This window comes from Palaemon carinicauda, chromosome 10, assembly GCF_036898095.1.
Source record: "Palaemon carinicauda isolate YSFRI2023 chromosome 10, ASM3689809v2, whole genome shotgun sequence".
NCBI lineage: Eukaryota > Metazoa > Arthropoda > Malacostraca > Decapoda > Palaemonidae > Palaemon > Palaemon carinicauda.
In genome coordinates, this window is record NC_090734.1 from 76,305,063 (window position 1) to 76,319,352 (window position 14,290).

Genomic DNA, 14,290 nt, shown 5'->3' on the forward strand with positions numbered 1-14,290 from the left:
ATGTCTCGTGGATTTTACCCTTATTTTCAATCTTTTCTTTACTAGGTTTTAGGTCTTTTCAGATAGTTTTCTTTGGTGTTGTTTAGGGACTTTTCCACCTATCTCTTGCGGGGATTGCAATACAAATTTTGTTAAAATGATGTTCATTTCTTCTATACTTGCTTCCATTTACTCATGTAGCTGGAAGTACTTATTTTGTATTGCTAAACTAAACTCGTCCGATTTTTCTCTTATTACAGATGTGTTTATTTTTTTTTTCTTAAAACTAATTTTTCTCTCTTTCTTTAGATCTAAATAAATTTTGCTTCACACCATTTTATGTTTGCCTGACTTTAACTTGTTTAACACTGTTACATCTTCAACTAAATTGACCTTTTCACTGAGAATTAAATCTACTTAATTCTTAGTTTTTCCATTTTGGCTTCCATATGTCCATTTTCTATATGCTTTTTATAAAAGGTGTTCATGATTTCAAAATTGTTTCTTTTAGCAAACTCTACAAGCATGTCTCCTCTGTCATTCCTTGTGCCTATTCCAAATTTACCTATTGCTCATTCTCCTCTCTTCTTTTGACCTACTTTAACATTGAAATCACCCCAAACAAATGTAGATTGAGTTTTATGTTTTTTGTTAGATATCAATCCTATTATATACCTATTTATTTATTTCAGCTCTTCTAGCAACACAACAAGATTTTCTTCCCTTAAAAGGGTCCTGACGTTGTATGTTGCAAGGTTCAGTTTCTAAAGGTGGCTTATTTTAGTCCAGAGATTTTAAGCACCCCTTGCAGTGGAATGTAGCTGCCCGCCGTCTTGGGCAGTTAGTCCACTGCCTCTGGGGACTGGGGGCTGAGACATGGTTGTGATATATATATGTCTGAGGTTTGGCTAGTTTTCATTACCACGCTAGCCACTGGGATAGGTGATGGTGGGAGATTTTCGTCTGTTCGCTAACAGCAAACCAACCTAGTATGGTTGGCTTTGACTAGTGTAGCTTTGCTGATCACTGTGACGCGCAAAACCTTCCACCTCGTCAATTACATTTTTAGAATTATGTATGAATTTTACTGATGCCATGGTTATGGCTTTCTTGCATTATTAAGTAATGTTTACATTACCCTTTTCTTTGTGTAGTGCTGAGTGCCATGCACCATATCGGTGGATTTTATCAATGATGATAGATCAAAAGTGTCCCAAACTTTCAACGAGAGAAAAACTTGAACTGCATCCTCAGGATTTGTCCCACATCCGCGGCTGTATCTCAATTTCACACGAAAAAAGGGTGTGACCGGAAAAGGTGGATGAAAACGTAGTCTCATGTTGCCTTCTTAGGTCTACATCACAAAGCGACCTTGTATAGTTGGTTTTGTCGGATAACTTCATCATCATAATTTCACCGTCATTTGACATTCACGCTTGTCTTGCTTGATCATACCAAATTTCCAACACCTTTCCTATTATAGAACTAATATAGCTTCATGTATTTAACCGGATATGGTAATTAAAAACAGTTGTATGATAAATCAAGAAAAAAATTACTGGATGGCAACATATTAGCTCAAACCAGTTTTTTCTTCTTTCGTTCGCTTACGCTACGGCATTTCCCGCATACAGATAGTTCGCCCACTGTCTTTCTTTAGTGTGCTTCTGACTCTCTCAGATACATCATCCAGTCAAGTGCCTTTGATTTGTTCTAAACTTAAACTTGGCGCTTGACCTCTTACTCCTTGGAAGAAGTTTAAACAGGTAAATTGAACAATTTTATTACTAAATTTTTCTATAATGATTTCTATAACGGGACAGGAACAATATGGTTCGCAGTATTTTTGTGTTGATTTTCTGTAAAAGTTTAATCAAAACTTTTATTTCGTATTGGCATGTCGTCTTGATGAAATCTTGGAAATTGTTTCTTTTGTTAATATAAATGGCCAGAGATAAATTTTTGTTTTTAGTTATATATAGAAATGCACTGTTAAAATTCCAATATTAAGAAACTAATACATAAAAGATTCGCTATGCTATTCACAGTTATAGCAATCAGTGATGAATCGGTAATGCTTTATGTGAAGAATCATTTAGCGATTGAATAAGATTCTTGAATGGTGCGGTAGTTTTATGCTTTCTCCTCTCGAATACAGACTTTCTCAAGTTCGGATTATCGTTGGTTGAATGTAGAAATGTAGTAGTATGCCCACTTTATGGCATCATGTTTTGATCGTATACAATGTATCAAATTAATTACAATTATCTATAGAACAGTCGGAAAAATGACTTGCTTATATTCAATATTCGTAAAGAATTCTTGTGGGCATTAGCCCAATGTCTATGTGCTTAAGCTTTTGTTTCAACCGAACAAATGGAAACAAGATACTAAAAGTTGTAAACATCTGGTAAACATTTCGTAATCACCCGAAAGTTTTGCAATATCTGTTATGCTAAATATACCCCTTTGCTACATGTATATTTTGTTCCATATACCATGATATGTTGATTCCCATGCCGTTAATTTCTTCATTTGGACTCCCCATGTGAGATGGGTCCTGACAAAAGAAGAAGAGAAAACAAACATGTTAGTCATATTTTGATGTTTTGGTAATAGTATAGAAGAGCACGCTCTCCATTTACTCCAATATAATGTAATCCTGCAGTTCTCACCTTCTTGCACAGTAATTAAGTGGTTATTTAAATTCTGGGAAAGCAATAATTAGCCAGATATGTTGAAGAGGGGAGAAGGGGTTATAAAAAGAAAATAGCTCGGTTTCCTCACTAAACGACATGGAACTGACGTCAACATAGTCAACCAAACCGATCGTGATGCCAGCGTACATTTGATATACTGTATATTCAAAATATACTTAATCAAGAATTGTGATTACTCAAAAGTGTCATTATTTGTAAATTGCATATTTTAAGGACACTTTTGAGTAATTAATCCGTTTTTAATTAAGTATATTTTGAATATACAGTAAATAAAATGTACGCTGGCATCACGAACTTCTTTTTATGTACGCTGGCATCACGAATTCTGTTATGTTGACATGTCAGTTCCAAGTCGTTTAGTGAGGAAACCGAGCTATTTTCTTTTTATAACCCCTTCCCTCATCTTCAACTTATCTTGCTAATTATTGCTTTCCCAGAATTTAAATAACCCCCTAATTACTGTGCAAGATGGTGAGAGCTGCAGGATTCCATTATATTGGAGTAAATGGAGAGCGTGGTGTTCTATACTATTACCGATGTTATTGAGCGCTCCCCTTTTTTCGAGATATGTTATTTCATTTCATGTGTGACTTGATATAGTAGGGTCAATATATGGAAAATACCCCCTCAACCCCCCAAAAATTGTAACAAAAGGTTTCTCAACTGATTTTGGTAGGTTTTAATGTACTTTTTAACATACTAAAAGTTTACCAAACTATGACCCCCGGAAAAGTGTTTTTTTCAAGATGGCGTCCAAGATGGCCGCCTAAACCTTTGATCGATCATAACTCTATAACTATCAACTCAAATTTGATGATCTTGGTGTCTATTCCTACATTTTTGGGGGCAAAGAACACATTAAGACAACTAAGGATACCATTGAGCTGTTAAATCACTATGAAATTGAATTCTTGACCTTCAGATGTTCGCTATCACCTTATACACAAACACTTACAACAAGCAATAGTTAAAAGAATTTATAGAGGTATAATAATAGCAAACTAATTATAAGCATCTCCTATAGGGTTGTTAACTTACAGTACTCATATTTATATAATCTTCTAATTATATCAAATCATACACTCATGAACTTACTGGGGGCCATAGGAACTCTCATGGAAGAGACCGGCCTCAAAAACATACTTGAGACTGTGTATTGCAGTGGTGCACTTGTTAACAGGGAAAGCTGTCCATAGGGCTTTGCGGGGCCACCTTCTTGTTGACAAGTGCCTACATAGCCAGCTTGTAATGGAAATGGCCAAAGATGATTCTCAGACTCAGACATTGCTAGATCAGGCAGAGGAATTGTACTCCTCCCTTTTTATTGGAGAGATGATGCTATAAGATGCTGCTTGTTCTGAGGTTTTGATAAAACTTGAGACAGTAATGGAGAAGAAGAAATCTGAACTTGCTCAGACCTCAAAGACAAGCCAGTTGTGGCTGACTTATCAGCGTATGGTTGGCATAGCAAGAATGTTGATCAAGGCAGATCGTACTGGATCTTGGTTGATGCATTTGCAGGCATTGTCCAATTGCCTAACTGTCTTTGCTGCAGCTGGACACTTCAGTTATCTGTGATCTTCTCATTACTACCTGCAGCAAATGAGCAACCTGGAGGAAAAGCACCCAGATCTTTATTGAAAGTTCCTTGATGGTTTTCATGTTGTTCGAAGGAGCAATCATTGTTGGGCAGGACCAAGTAGTGATATTGTCATAGAACAAACATTGATGAGGTCTCTAAAGAGCACTGGTGGTCTAACCCATGGCAGTGTGATGACCAAGGAGATGCGTAATTCTTTGGACCTTATCTGTACCTGTATCATCTGAGTATGACAGTGCAATGCAAGGTTTTACCGACCTAACCTATACTACAAGTCCATAACACACAGATTCAACTGAGGCACACATCAAAAGAGATGCATCTGATCTTATGAAAATTCAGACAAAGATTGCAGCCTGTTCACCCTTCACATCTGATACTACTTTGAGAAATATTGTCAACGGAATAGTGGCTGGACCAGATGTGAATGTAAGTGCCTTTGAACCAGTTGAGAACAAGATCATTGAAGATATGATTGTAAAGCCAGCATTTACTTTCAAATTTAAGCGGAAAGACAGAGCCCAAACCCTTAGAAATATCTCTGCTGTGAAGATTGCTCCTGATCATACCATTAATCCTGCCCTTCTGTTCCAGCGTTTCCTTGTTGTGTCAAGATCAGGAGATCTTTCCCTTGAAGAGGTTTTGACATATGAGTTAAGCCCATATCCTCCAGCCCTCTTTGAGACCAGGAACATTCTTTGAAAAGCAGATAAACCTCTGCTTGCTCAGGCAATTCAAGACCATGTTGCATCCTTTTTAAGTGAGGCTGTGATTAACTCTAAACCTAAAACAGATTGTTATGCACTTAATGGAGGCTTATTGCTCCATCGTTTACCATGGAAGAAAGGCGACTCATTATACAATAGCGGAGCCTTTTGCAGCCTCCACTGTGAGAAATTATGGACAAGCAACAGTGGTGTTCAATGGATATGGTGAAGGCCCCTCTATAAAAGACAACACATATCTGAGACGAGGAAAAAACCTGCACCCTATAATTAGTTTCACAGCAGAAACAGAGTTTCCAGGCAAAAAGGAGGACTTTCTATCTCGTGACAAAAATAAGACAGACATGATTTCTCTTATCAGCACAGCACTAACTAAAAGGGGATGCCATGTCTTTCAGTCGCCAGGTGATGTAGATAGGCAACTGTTGAACTATCCCATCATTACACCACAACATTAGTTGGTGAGGATACAGATTTGCTGATCCTGCTCCTTCATTATACCAGAACAGACAATGAGACCATCTACTTCCGTTTTGATGCAAGCAAACAGTCAAGAGAACACAAAGTGCATAACATTAACCTGTTGAAAGAAACTCTAGGAGATGATGTATGCACTGAATTACTCTTTGTACATGCCTACTCAGGCTGTGGTTCCACTTCAAGGAATTTCGGCATGCAAAAAAGGCAGTCTTCCGAAAATTAGTGAAATCTGATCCTGTCATGAAGTCCTGTGCGAGTGCATTCACCCTTCAAAACAAATCTCAAGAGGAGATATCAGATCTTGGCAAATAACTGATGGTTGATTGCTTTTGAGGCAAATCTAATGATACACTATCATCACTGCGCCATACCATTTTCACCAAGAAAGTGGCAACTGCTGAAGCATTTGTCACTCCTGAAAGGCTTCCCCCAACATCATCAGCAACAAGTTTCCATAGCCAACGTGTGTACTTCCAATTATGTTATGGATGGGAAAGGCAAATGAAATGAACCCAATTGAATGGGGATGGAAACTCGAGAATAATCAGTTAGTATCAGTTATGACCCAAAACAGTGCTGCACCTGACAAACTCTTGAAAATTATCCATTGCAATTGTCAGAGGGATGCAGATTATCTCGATGCAGCTGCAGACGTTATGGACTCCCTTGCACTGGTGTATGTGGCCCTTGGCAGACTGGAAACTGTAACAATCCAAACAACACTCGAGAGGTTGATACTGAGAAAGAGGATGACACTCAAAATTGAAACTCTGAAACTTGTTCTATGCGGATAAAAGTGTTATTGCTAATGTAACCAAGTACTTGAAATATAAGGCTATGCTAAGTGAAATTAGGATTTGATATAATTAGAAGATTATATAAACATGAGTACTGTAAGTTAACAACCCTATAGAAGATGCTCATAATTAGTTTGCTATTATTATACCTCTAAGAATAAATTCTTTTAACTATTGCTTGTTGTAAGTGTTTGTGTATAAGGTGATAGTGAACATCTGAAGGTCAAGAATCCAATTTCATAATGATTTAACAGCTCAATGGTATCCTTAGTTGTATTAATGTGTTCTTTGCCCCCAAAAATGTAGGAATAGACACCAAGATCATCAAATTTGAGTTGATAGTTATAGAGTTATGATCGTTCAAAGGTTTCGGCAGCCATCTTGGACGCCATCTTGAAAAAAAATACTTTTACGGGGGTCATAGTTTAGTAAACTTTTAGTATGTTAAAAAGTACATTAAAACCTACCAGAATCAGTTGGGAAACCTTTTGTTACAATTTTTTGAGGGATAAACTGTATTTTGCCCTGACTAATACTCTGTTTGATGTTTACGGGCTGCCATCGCAAGAACCCATGTCTTGCATAAGGCAAGGTCCTCTTAAACCAACCAACTGTTTAATCAGTTTAAGTTTTTTTTCCGTCTAGTCTGGTGTCCGGGGTAAATGAACTATTTTTTTTTTCTTAATTTGATGAAGTTTTTACTCTCATAAGGTAAGACAATAAGGTATCCTCTGTCAAGATAGTAGAGATTTTCTCTATAGTAAGGGTTTATTGCAGTTTGTTGAAATATGGAAAAAAAAAATGCGGGACGTCGCGTTTGGAAACATAATATTCAAACGTTAATTATAATAAAAGAGATTACAAGTAATTAAGATCTGGGCTGGATTTAGTAATTGGGGGACCCGGGGGACTTATGTTTAGGGAGGCCCTCTCCCCATAAAGAAATTGAATTATTATTATTATTATTATTATTATTATTATTATTATTAATTGCCAAGCTACAACCCTAGTTGAAAAAGCAGGGTTCTATAAGCTCAGGGGCTCCAAAAGGGAAAATAGCCCAGTGAGGGAAGGAAACGAGGAAAAGTAGATATTTTGAGAGCAATAACAACAATAAATAAATATTTTCTATGTAAACTATGAAGACTAACAACACAAGAGGAAGATAAATAAGATAGAATAGTGTGCCCGAGTGTACCCTCAAGCAGGAGAACTCTAACCCAAGACATTAGAAGACCATGGTACAGATGCTATGGCACTACCCAAGACTAGAGAACAATGGTTTGATTTTGGAGTGTCCTTCTTCTAGAAGAGCTGTTTACCATAGCAATAGAGTCTCTTCTACTACCCTTACCAAGAGGAAAGTGGCCACTGATCAATTACAGTGCAATAGTTAACCCCTTGGGTGAAGAATAAAGTTTAATTAATTTTTAAACGTGGAAATTGCTAATGTGACGTTCGAATAACGTTTTTATTTCAATTCTTCCAATTTCATAGACTAAATATAAATTTGGTCACATTATTCAGTTAATATTGCGTCAAATTACAGTAAGGATTTGTGATCAGGAAAAGTTATGGATTATCATGGTACCTATATTTCTTCAATTCGTTAATATTACTGTCATTTTTGTATACTGACCTCAAAAACGCCCTCCTACGTCTTACCTAAGTAAACTCTTTGATTAGATCATCAAAATGTATCGTTTTTTAGTAACTACTTTTACATCTAACAGACATGGAGCACTTAACCTTTCATTAGTCATGAGGTTCTAAGATGAATTTTATTAGTGGCAGTATGCTAAATGACCTTTCACCTGAACAATTAGTGACCATCATGCTAAGGTATCTTTTAAGGGTTACATTAACATTTGGAAAGGTATCCGGAAGCCCTTCGTCACGTAACGAAATTGCCTGTTGGAATGGAGTGACACATGATCTGAGCTTGGCAAAAGCTGCAAACGCACTATTGTCACTGGTGTTTAGGAAGAGAACTGACTAATTTCTCAATCTCCGTTTTTATCTCAGCATCAGGTAAAGTACATAAATTGACCTCTACATTGAATCTGTCATACACCGATTGGTATACTACCCTCTGTTGTTGAAAGGCAACAAACCATTGATATAAAATGATATTGAAAGTTTCACGGCTGAGTTTTTCTCTTGGGGAAAAACGTATTTCCTGAAGGCTGAAGTTGTGTTCGTATCATAACTCTTATTTCTGTTTTAAGGCCTTTCTTTATTTGATTTGTATTCTGGGTTGCCACATAAATTCTTGATCTCTGGCTCCAGATCTTCATATCTTTCTCTAAGGGATTTTAGAAACTTTTCTAGAGAATCAATAAAATCAGCCAATTTTTTTTTTTCAGGTCAACATCAAAGCCTTGGAAAACTTTACTCGTTTTGTTGATCTGTACGAGTATTGCATTCCAGATCTTGGCTATCAAAGCTGTCTCAAGACTTCATATTGTTCCCCAGTAGCCTATTCGAGCTTCATTCTTACTTCAGGTGTATGCTCCGAGCCCTTTTCGATATCTCTTGGAGCATTTAAAAATAGAGGTATTATCTATCTACAAGGGGTGTAATAGCATCAACTCTTGCTAACCAACGAGTGTCTGAAAGTGATTAAAAAGTTAGTGAGCTCATTTTTTTTCCGGTCAAAGACTTCATGAGATCAGCCCATCGTTGTGTAGATGCAGAAAAAAGGTGTATAAACAATGCGTGGAGCCAAAATAACCAACTGCCCCTACACAGAAAGAGGCTGTTGCCTATCCTATAAGATTGACTGAGTGAGTAGTACAAAGAATATAAACTAATGCTAAGTTTATATTTTGAGGTCTGGCCTGCATTCTTGTATAGCAACCTGACATATTGCTGGCATTGTCGTGGGATTGTCCTCTGCAATCATTAAAATTAACATTTTATTTAGAAAGTTCTAACTGAGTTTTAGTCAGTGCTTCAGCCTTGTTAGAGCCAAGTTGCAAGAAAGTTGAAAATCTTTCTACCAGCTTACCAGAAACAGCATATCGTACAATAACTGATAAGTGGTCAACATGAGAGACAGCTCTTGTTGAATCCACAAATATATACTGAGGAATGCTTGGCAGTTTAAGTTCTGTCACAATATAATTTGGATATTAGTAGTTTTGAACTACAGGGTGTAGCTTCAAATTTAGATCACAATGGAAATTATAATCATGCAAATCATGCTTAATTATACATTGGCGTTTGTTTAAATGTCTGAACTTAACGCCATTAATGGCTTCTTTTGCTTCATTAATCATTACAATTTCTGATGAAAATAAAAACAAATAAATAAGATATATCTCGGTATGTTACGGGGCCCTTTGGTCACAAAAGGCTTTTTTTTCCCACAATATCTTACTAATTTCCCTACTATCTATTTATTTTTGTGTCGGGGGACCCTTCAGACAAGAGGCCAGGGGGAGTTGCTCCCTATGCAACTAATAAATCCTGCCCTGATTAAGATACCTTATTTGAGGGACGCGATATAGACTATAGGTAATTATGATACTTTAAAAGTGACCCACATTAAATGTCACAAAATGATATAAAATAGCATATATCCGAAAGGAAGTGCTCAAACATATCAACATATGACTGTAACATGTCTATTTGTAAGAGAAGCGGATATTTTTATCTTGTCAGGAGCCCGTCTTCTGACTTGGGGAATCCAAAGGAAGAAGTTAAAGCACGTGAATACATATATCATGGTATTCTTTATGGATTGATATATATCTATATAAATATATAAATATATATATATATATATATATATATATATATATATATATATATATATATGATGTATATATATATATATATATATATATATATATATATATATATATATATATATATATATATATATATATATAAATATAGATATATATTTATGTATATATATATACACACACACACACATATATATATATATATATATATATATATATATATATATATATATATATATATATATATACAGTATATATATATATGTATATACAGTATATATATATATATATATATATATATATATATATATATATATATATATATATTCAATATATCATATATATATATATATATATATATATATATATATATATATATATATATATATATATATATATTCAATATATCATATATATATATATATATATATATATATATATATATATATATATATATATATATATATATATATATATATATTCAATATATCAGATATTACAAAACTTTTGGGTAGTTACGAGATGTTTGGAGGTATTTAAGAATTTCAGTATCTCCCCAAAATGAAATACAATCACCAACGGGAAAAATAAAGATTAATAGCTTACTTAAGGGCACTTCGATGTACTTTTACAGCCCGACTATCTTATCTTTTTAGTTTTCGTTTTCCTCTGTCATTACGTGCTGGCTTCCATTCTTGGATCTGGGCGAACGTTAGCATCAAGGAAATGTGAATAAGTACACCGAACCATTGCGATAAGTATTGGACTATTTGATATTAGTTGATGTTTTTAAACTTTTTAATTTTATTACTGGGAAATTAAAAAAAAGAGAATAATTACAAATAATGACAAAGATGTTAATTCTTGTGTTATCTACCTGGGTTATTACTGACCGAACTCTGATATTTTTTACATATTCCCCATGTAATCAGGCATTCCAAACTTTCAGTGTGATATTAGGCTGACATATTTCCAATATGCTTAATCTAGGTTTTTGGACAAATTGCCAACTTTGAAAGCAGCATTTGGCAACTACTGATTTAAAGGAACACGTTATCCCCAAATTATCGTAATGGCTAACTTGCAATCTCAGTCTCTGATAATCTTATTAAACAAATATAAATAATCATAAACTAGAATGATAAAAATGCTTTATTAACTATATATGGTATCAGTTTTCAAGCATTCTTTAAAAACCTCCATCCCCACATGGGTTGATCAGATCTCTGGTCAGTTTGATGGATTCTTCCTCATCGTCCATCGCCTTGAGGAGGTTGTCGACGTAGAAGTTGCGACATATAGAGTTAGAAGCTTCTTTGTTATACTTGCTTCCGAAGTCCAGGGCTGTTTTGTTTAAGCAGAAGTTAACGACGCTCGGCGATGATCTTGCGCCAAAAACGTGGGACGTCATTCTGAAGACTTGCAGTTCTTTGCTGGTGACACCTTCTGGCCACCAGAGGTACCTCAAGCAGTCTCTGTCCTCTTCAGGTACCTTCACCTGATGGAACATCTGCTCGTCTGCTGTGATGGCATGTTGACCCCCTCTAAAACGCAGTAGAACACCTATCAGGCTATTGGTGAGGTCGAGGCCTTGCATCAGATGTTCATTGAGAGATGTTCCTTGGTGCCTTGCCTTCAGATCGAAGACCACTCGGTCTTTCTGTTTGACAGGATGCCTGACAGAGTGGTGCAGCATGAGCCATATGCGCCTGTCCTTCCTGTCTAGCTGACTTACAGGAACCCTTTCGGCATAGCCCTTATCAGTATATTTCTCCATCTGAGCTACGTAGGATGTCTTGTAAGCTTCGTCGTTTTCTAGTCTTCTTTTCAAGCTTCGGGCTCGTTGAATTGCCATATTCATATTATCAGGTAGAGGAGTAGAGTCCTTGAATGGCAGCTTGGCCACGTACTTTCCATGTCGATGCTGTGTTGTGTTATTCAAGGTGGCCAAGAATCTCTTATCCTCTAGGGAATCTTCCAATCTGGAGAGGGATTCCTTTTCGAAAAAATCTCGATTAAAATGACTACAGTAGCTCTGTCAAGTGTTGAGGATCAAATTTTCGATGAACATGATGCACGAGTGAGACCTCCGATGCAGACCGGTCTCCAGTAGGCCCGAAAGCCACCCAACCAAGCATGGATAGGTAGGTGGATGGCTTGTTGGCAGTGCCGTGGCGATGCTCCAGAATGACTCGATTCAGGGTCGTGTCTAACCTGATCACGAGCTCGACCTGTTCGTGGTCCGTTGGCATGCTTTGCAGCTCTACGTCTGCCATGTGTGGCCATCTCTTCAGCCAGTCCGAAGGCATTGTGTAGTCCGTTGACACATTAATTTTGTCAGTAACAAAGACTTCTTTTACTCGTTCTTCCTCCTCACCTCCGTTGATGTTACCAAGGGTGAGTTGGACCACTTCCTTGCAGGCGAACGTACCGGCCTCTGTCACCATGGTCTGGTTGCAAGGCCTTCCCGTTACACCTAGCTCCTTGCGGCTAACGTGGGTGCGGCTCCTCCATCTATGAAGCCGATCGTAGTGCACGTTCCGTTCAACATGACTGGGATGAGCTTCAACATTGTACGACCATCCGGTCGTCGGTCAGTGGACATGGCGTGGACATGCCCCGTCGTCGCAGGAGTCCCAACCTCTGGAGCGGTTTCGTTGTTAGTGCTATCAGGCGGTGCATTGCTAGTCGTCCCGGCCCCCGCTTTAGGCTTGTCAGATGTCTTGGACACAGTTGCTCTTTGGAGTTTGCACTGTCCCTTGGAGGGGTTTTCTTCACATAGTGCAAGAGCGTGTGATGCGTCCCCAAGCCGCACTTGCCACACGTGGATTCTTCTTCACAGGCTTCATGATTGTGCGCGACATTTAGGCATCTGAAGCAGAGTTTGGCATCCACCACAGCATTCCAGCGGTCATCCAAATTGAGGCTTTGGAATCGGTGGCACGACTGAATTCCGTGCTTATTTTTCTTGCAGTATATGCAATATATCCCATTGTAAGAAGGAGAGCTGTGGTGAATAGGCAAGGCTTTAGCTTTAATCGGCTTGCTCGTGCCCTCAGGTTTGCCCTTGGATGGACGACGGTCACACTCGTAGTACTTCAGTTCTTTAGCGACCAGTTCCTGTCTCTCCACAAAGGTGATCAGGGCTGGAAGCTTGTGTTCGTGTTCCAGGTACTTGGAGACCCATCTTACCCGAAGAGGATGAGGGAGCTTTTCCACCATCTTTCTCATAGTTTCTTGCAGCTCAATTCTAGTGTAATTTGCACCCAGTGCTGCCTTCACCTTCTTTAGGTAAGAAGTATAGTTCATTAAACCTTCGCTATCACCTGCTGGGATTTCCTTCCATTCGAGAAGCTTACGAATAAAAGCTTCAGTAGCATCGACTTCTCTGCCGTAGAATTCACTCAGCTGCTTCCAAGCTTCATCGTACCCAATTGTCGGTGACAGGTTCAAGCAGTGCTCAACCAGGTTTCTCGGAGGCCCATCTAGGATATGATACAATTGGTTCAGCCTGCGCTCGGGGTCCGTGGTATTGTTCTTAATGTGCCATTTGAAGGACATCTTGAACCAATTAAATTTGGTGAAGTCGCTTTCAAAGCGCTCAAGTTTAGTCGGTGGTAACAGCAATGTCTGCGCCAACTAATTGCTACTAGCAAGAGTGCATTCAAGTGCCTTAAGCACTTGAGAGTTGTTGGCCAAGGGGTCAGTGACAGAGGGCTCAAACGTGGTATGTCGTGGTGCGAAACGAGTTGAGGTGGGATCCAATGGCCGTGAGTGGACTTCCATGGGTGTAGAATGGCATTCTGGTCCTCTTGTATGTTCTACAGGGTCCATTGTCTGCATAGCATTTGGGTCATTCTCTTGGTGGTGGGCGACACTTAGCCTCCATTGATTGATCCTTGACTCATGTTCAGTCTCCACGGCCTTTACACTGGGAACTCTCACGCTTCCGGCATGTGAAGACACTTCCGAACCACATTGCGACTCTCCTGCCTCTGATCTAATTTTGTATTCAAGTTGCTGTCTCTGAACCTCGAGCTCGGCCTCCAGCAATGCAGCGTCCGCTAGCCCTCTAGCGGCCTGATCCTCGGCATCTCTCTGAGCAGCGAGTTCATCAGCTTCAGCTTTCTTCTTAGCTGCACGTTCTTCCGCTTCTAAGCGTGCCTTCAGTTGAACCTTGGCTAAGTTAGCTTGTGCTTCTAACAACTTTCGGCGGGCCTCGCTTGTGTCGCTCTTG

At 38.2% G+C, this 14,290-nt stretch overlaps 2 protein-coding genes and 1 pseudogene across 2 annotated transcripts in view; 1 reads left to right on the plus strand and 2 right to left on the minus strand.

The window, feature by feature from the left end:
• The first annotated feature begins 1,587 nt into the window (after positions 1-1,587).
• Positions 1,588-14,290, plus strand: part of LOC137648652 (C-type mannose receptor 2-like) — a 50,472-nt pseudogene continuing 37,769 nt past the window's right edge.
• LOC137648059 (uncharacterized) lies at positions 11,243-12,500 on the minus strand. The gene is made up of 2 exons (XM_068381001.1): positions 12,154-12,500; positions 11,243-12,035 (listed from the first exon to the last, which is right to left on the minus strand). The coding sequence occupies exons 1-2, from the start codon at positions 12,498-12,500 to the stop codon at positions 11,243-11,245; spliced, it is 1,140 nt and encodes a 379-aa protein (XP_068237102.1).
• Positions 13,693-14,290, minus strand: part of LOC137648060 (treponemal membrane protein B-like) — a 633-nt gene continuing 35 nt past the window's right edge. Inside the window, exon 1 of the mRNA XM_068381002.1 lies at positions 13,693-14,290. This exon is cut by the window's right edge and continues 35 nt beyond it. Within this exon, the coding sequence (XP_068237103.1) occupies positions 13,693-14,290 (598 nt within the window).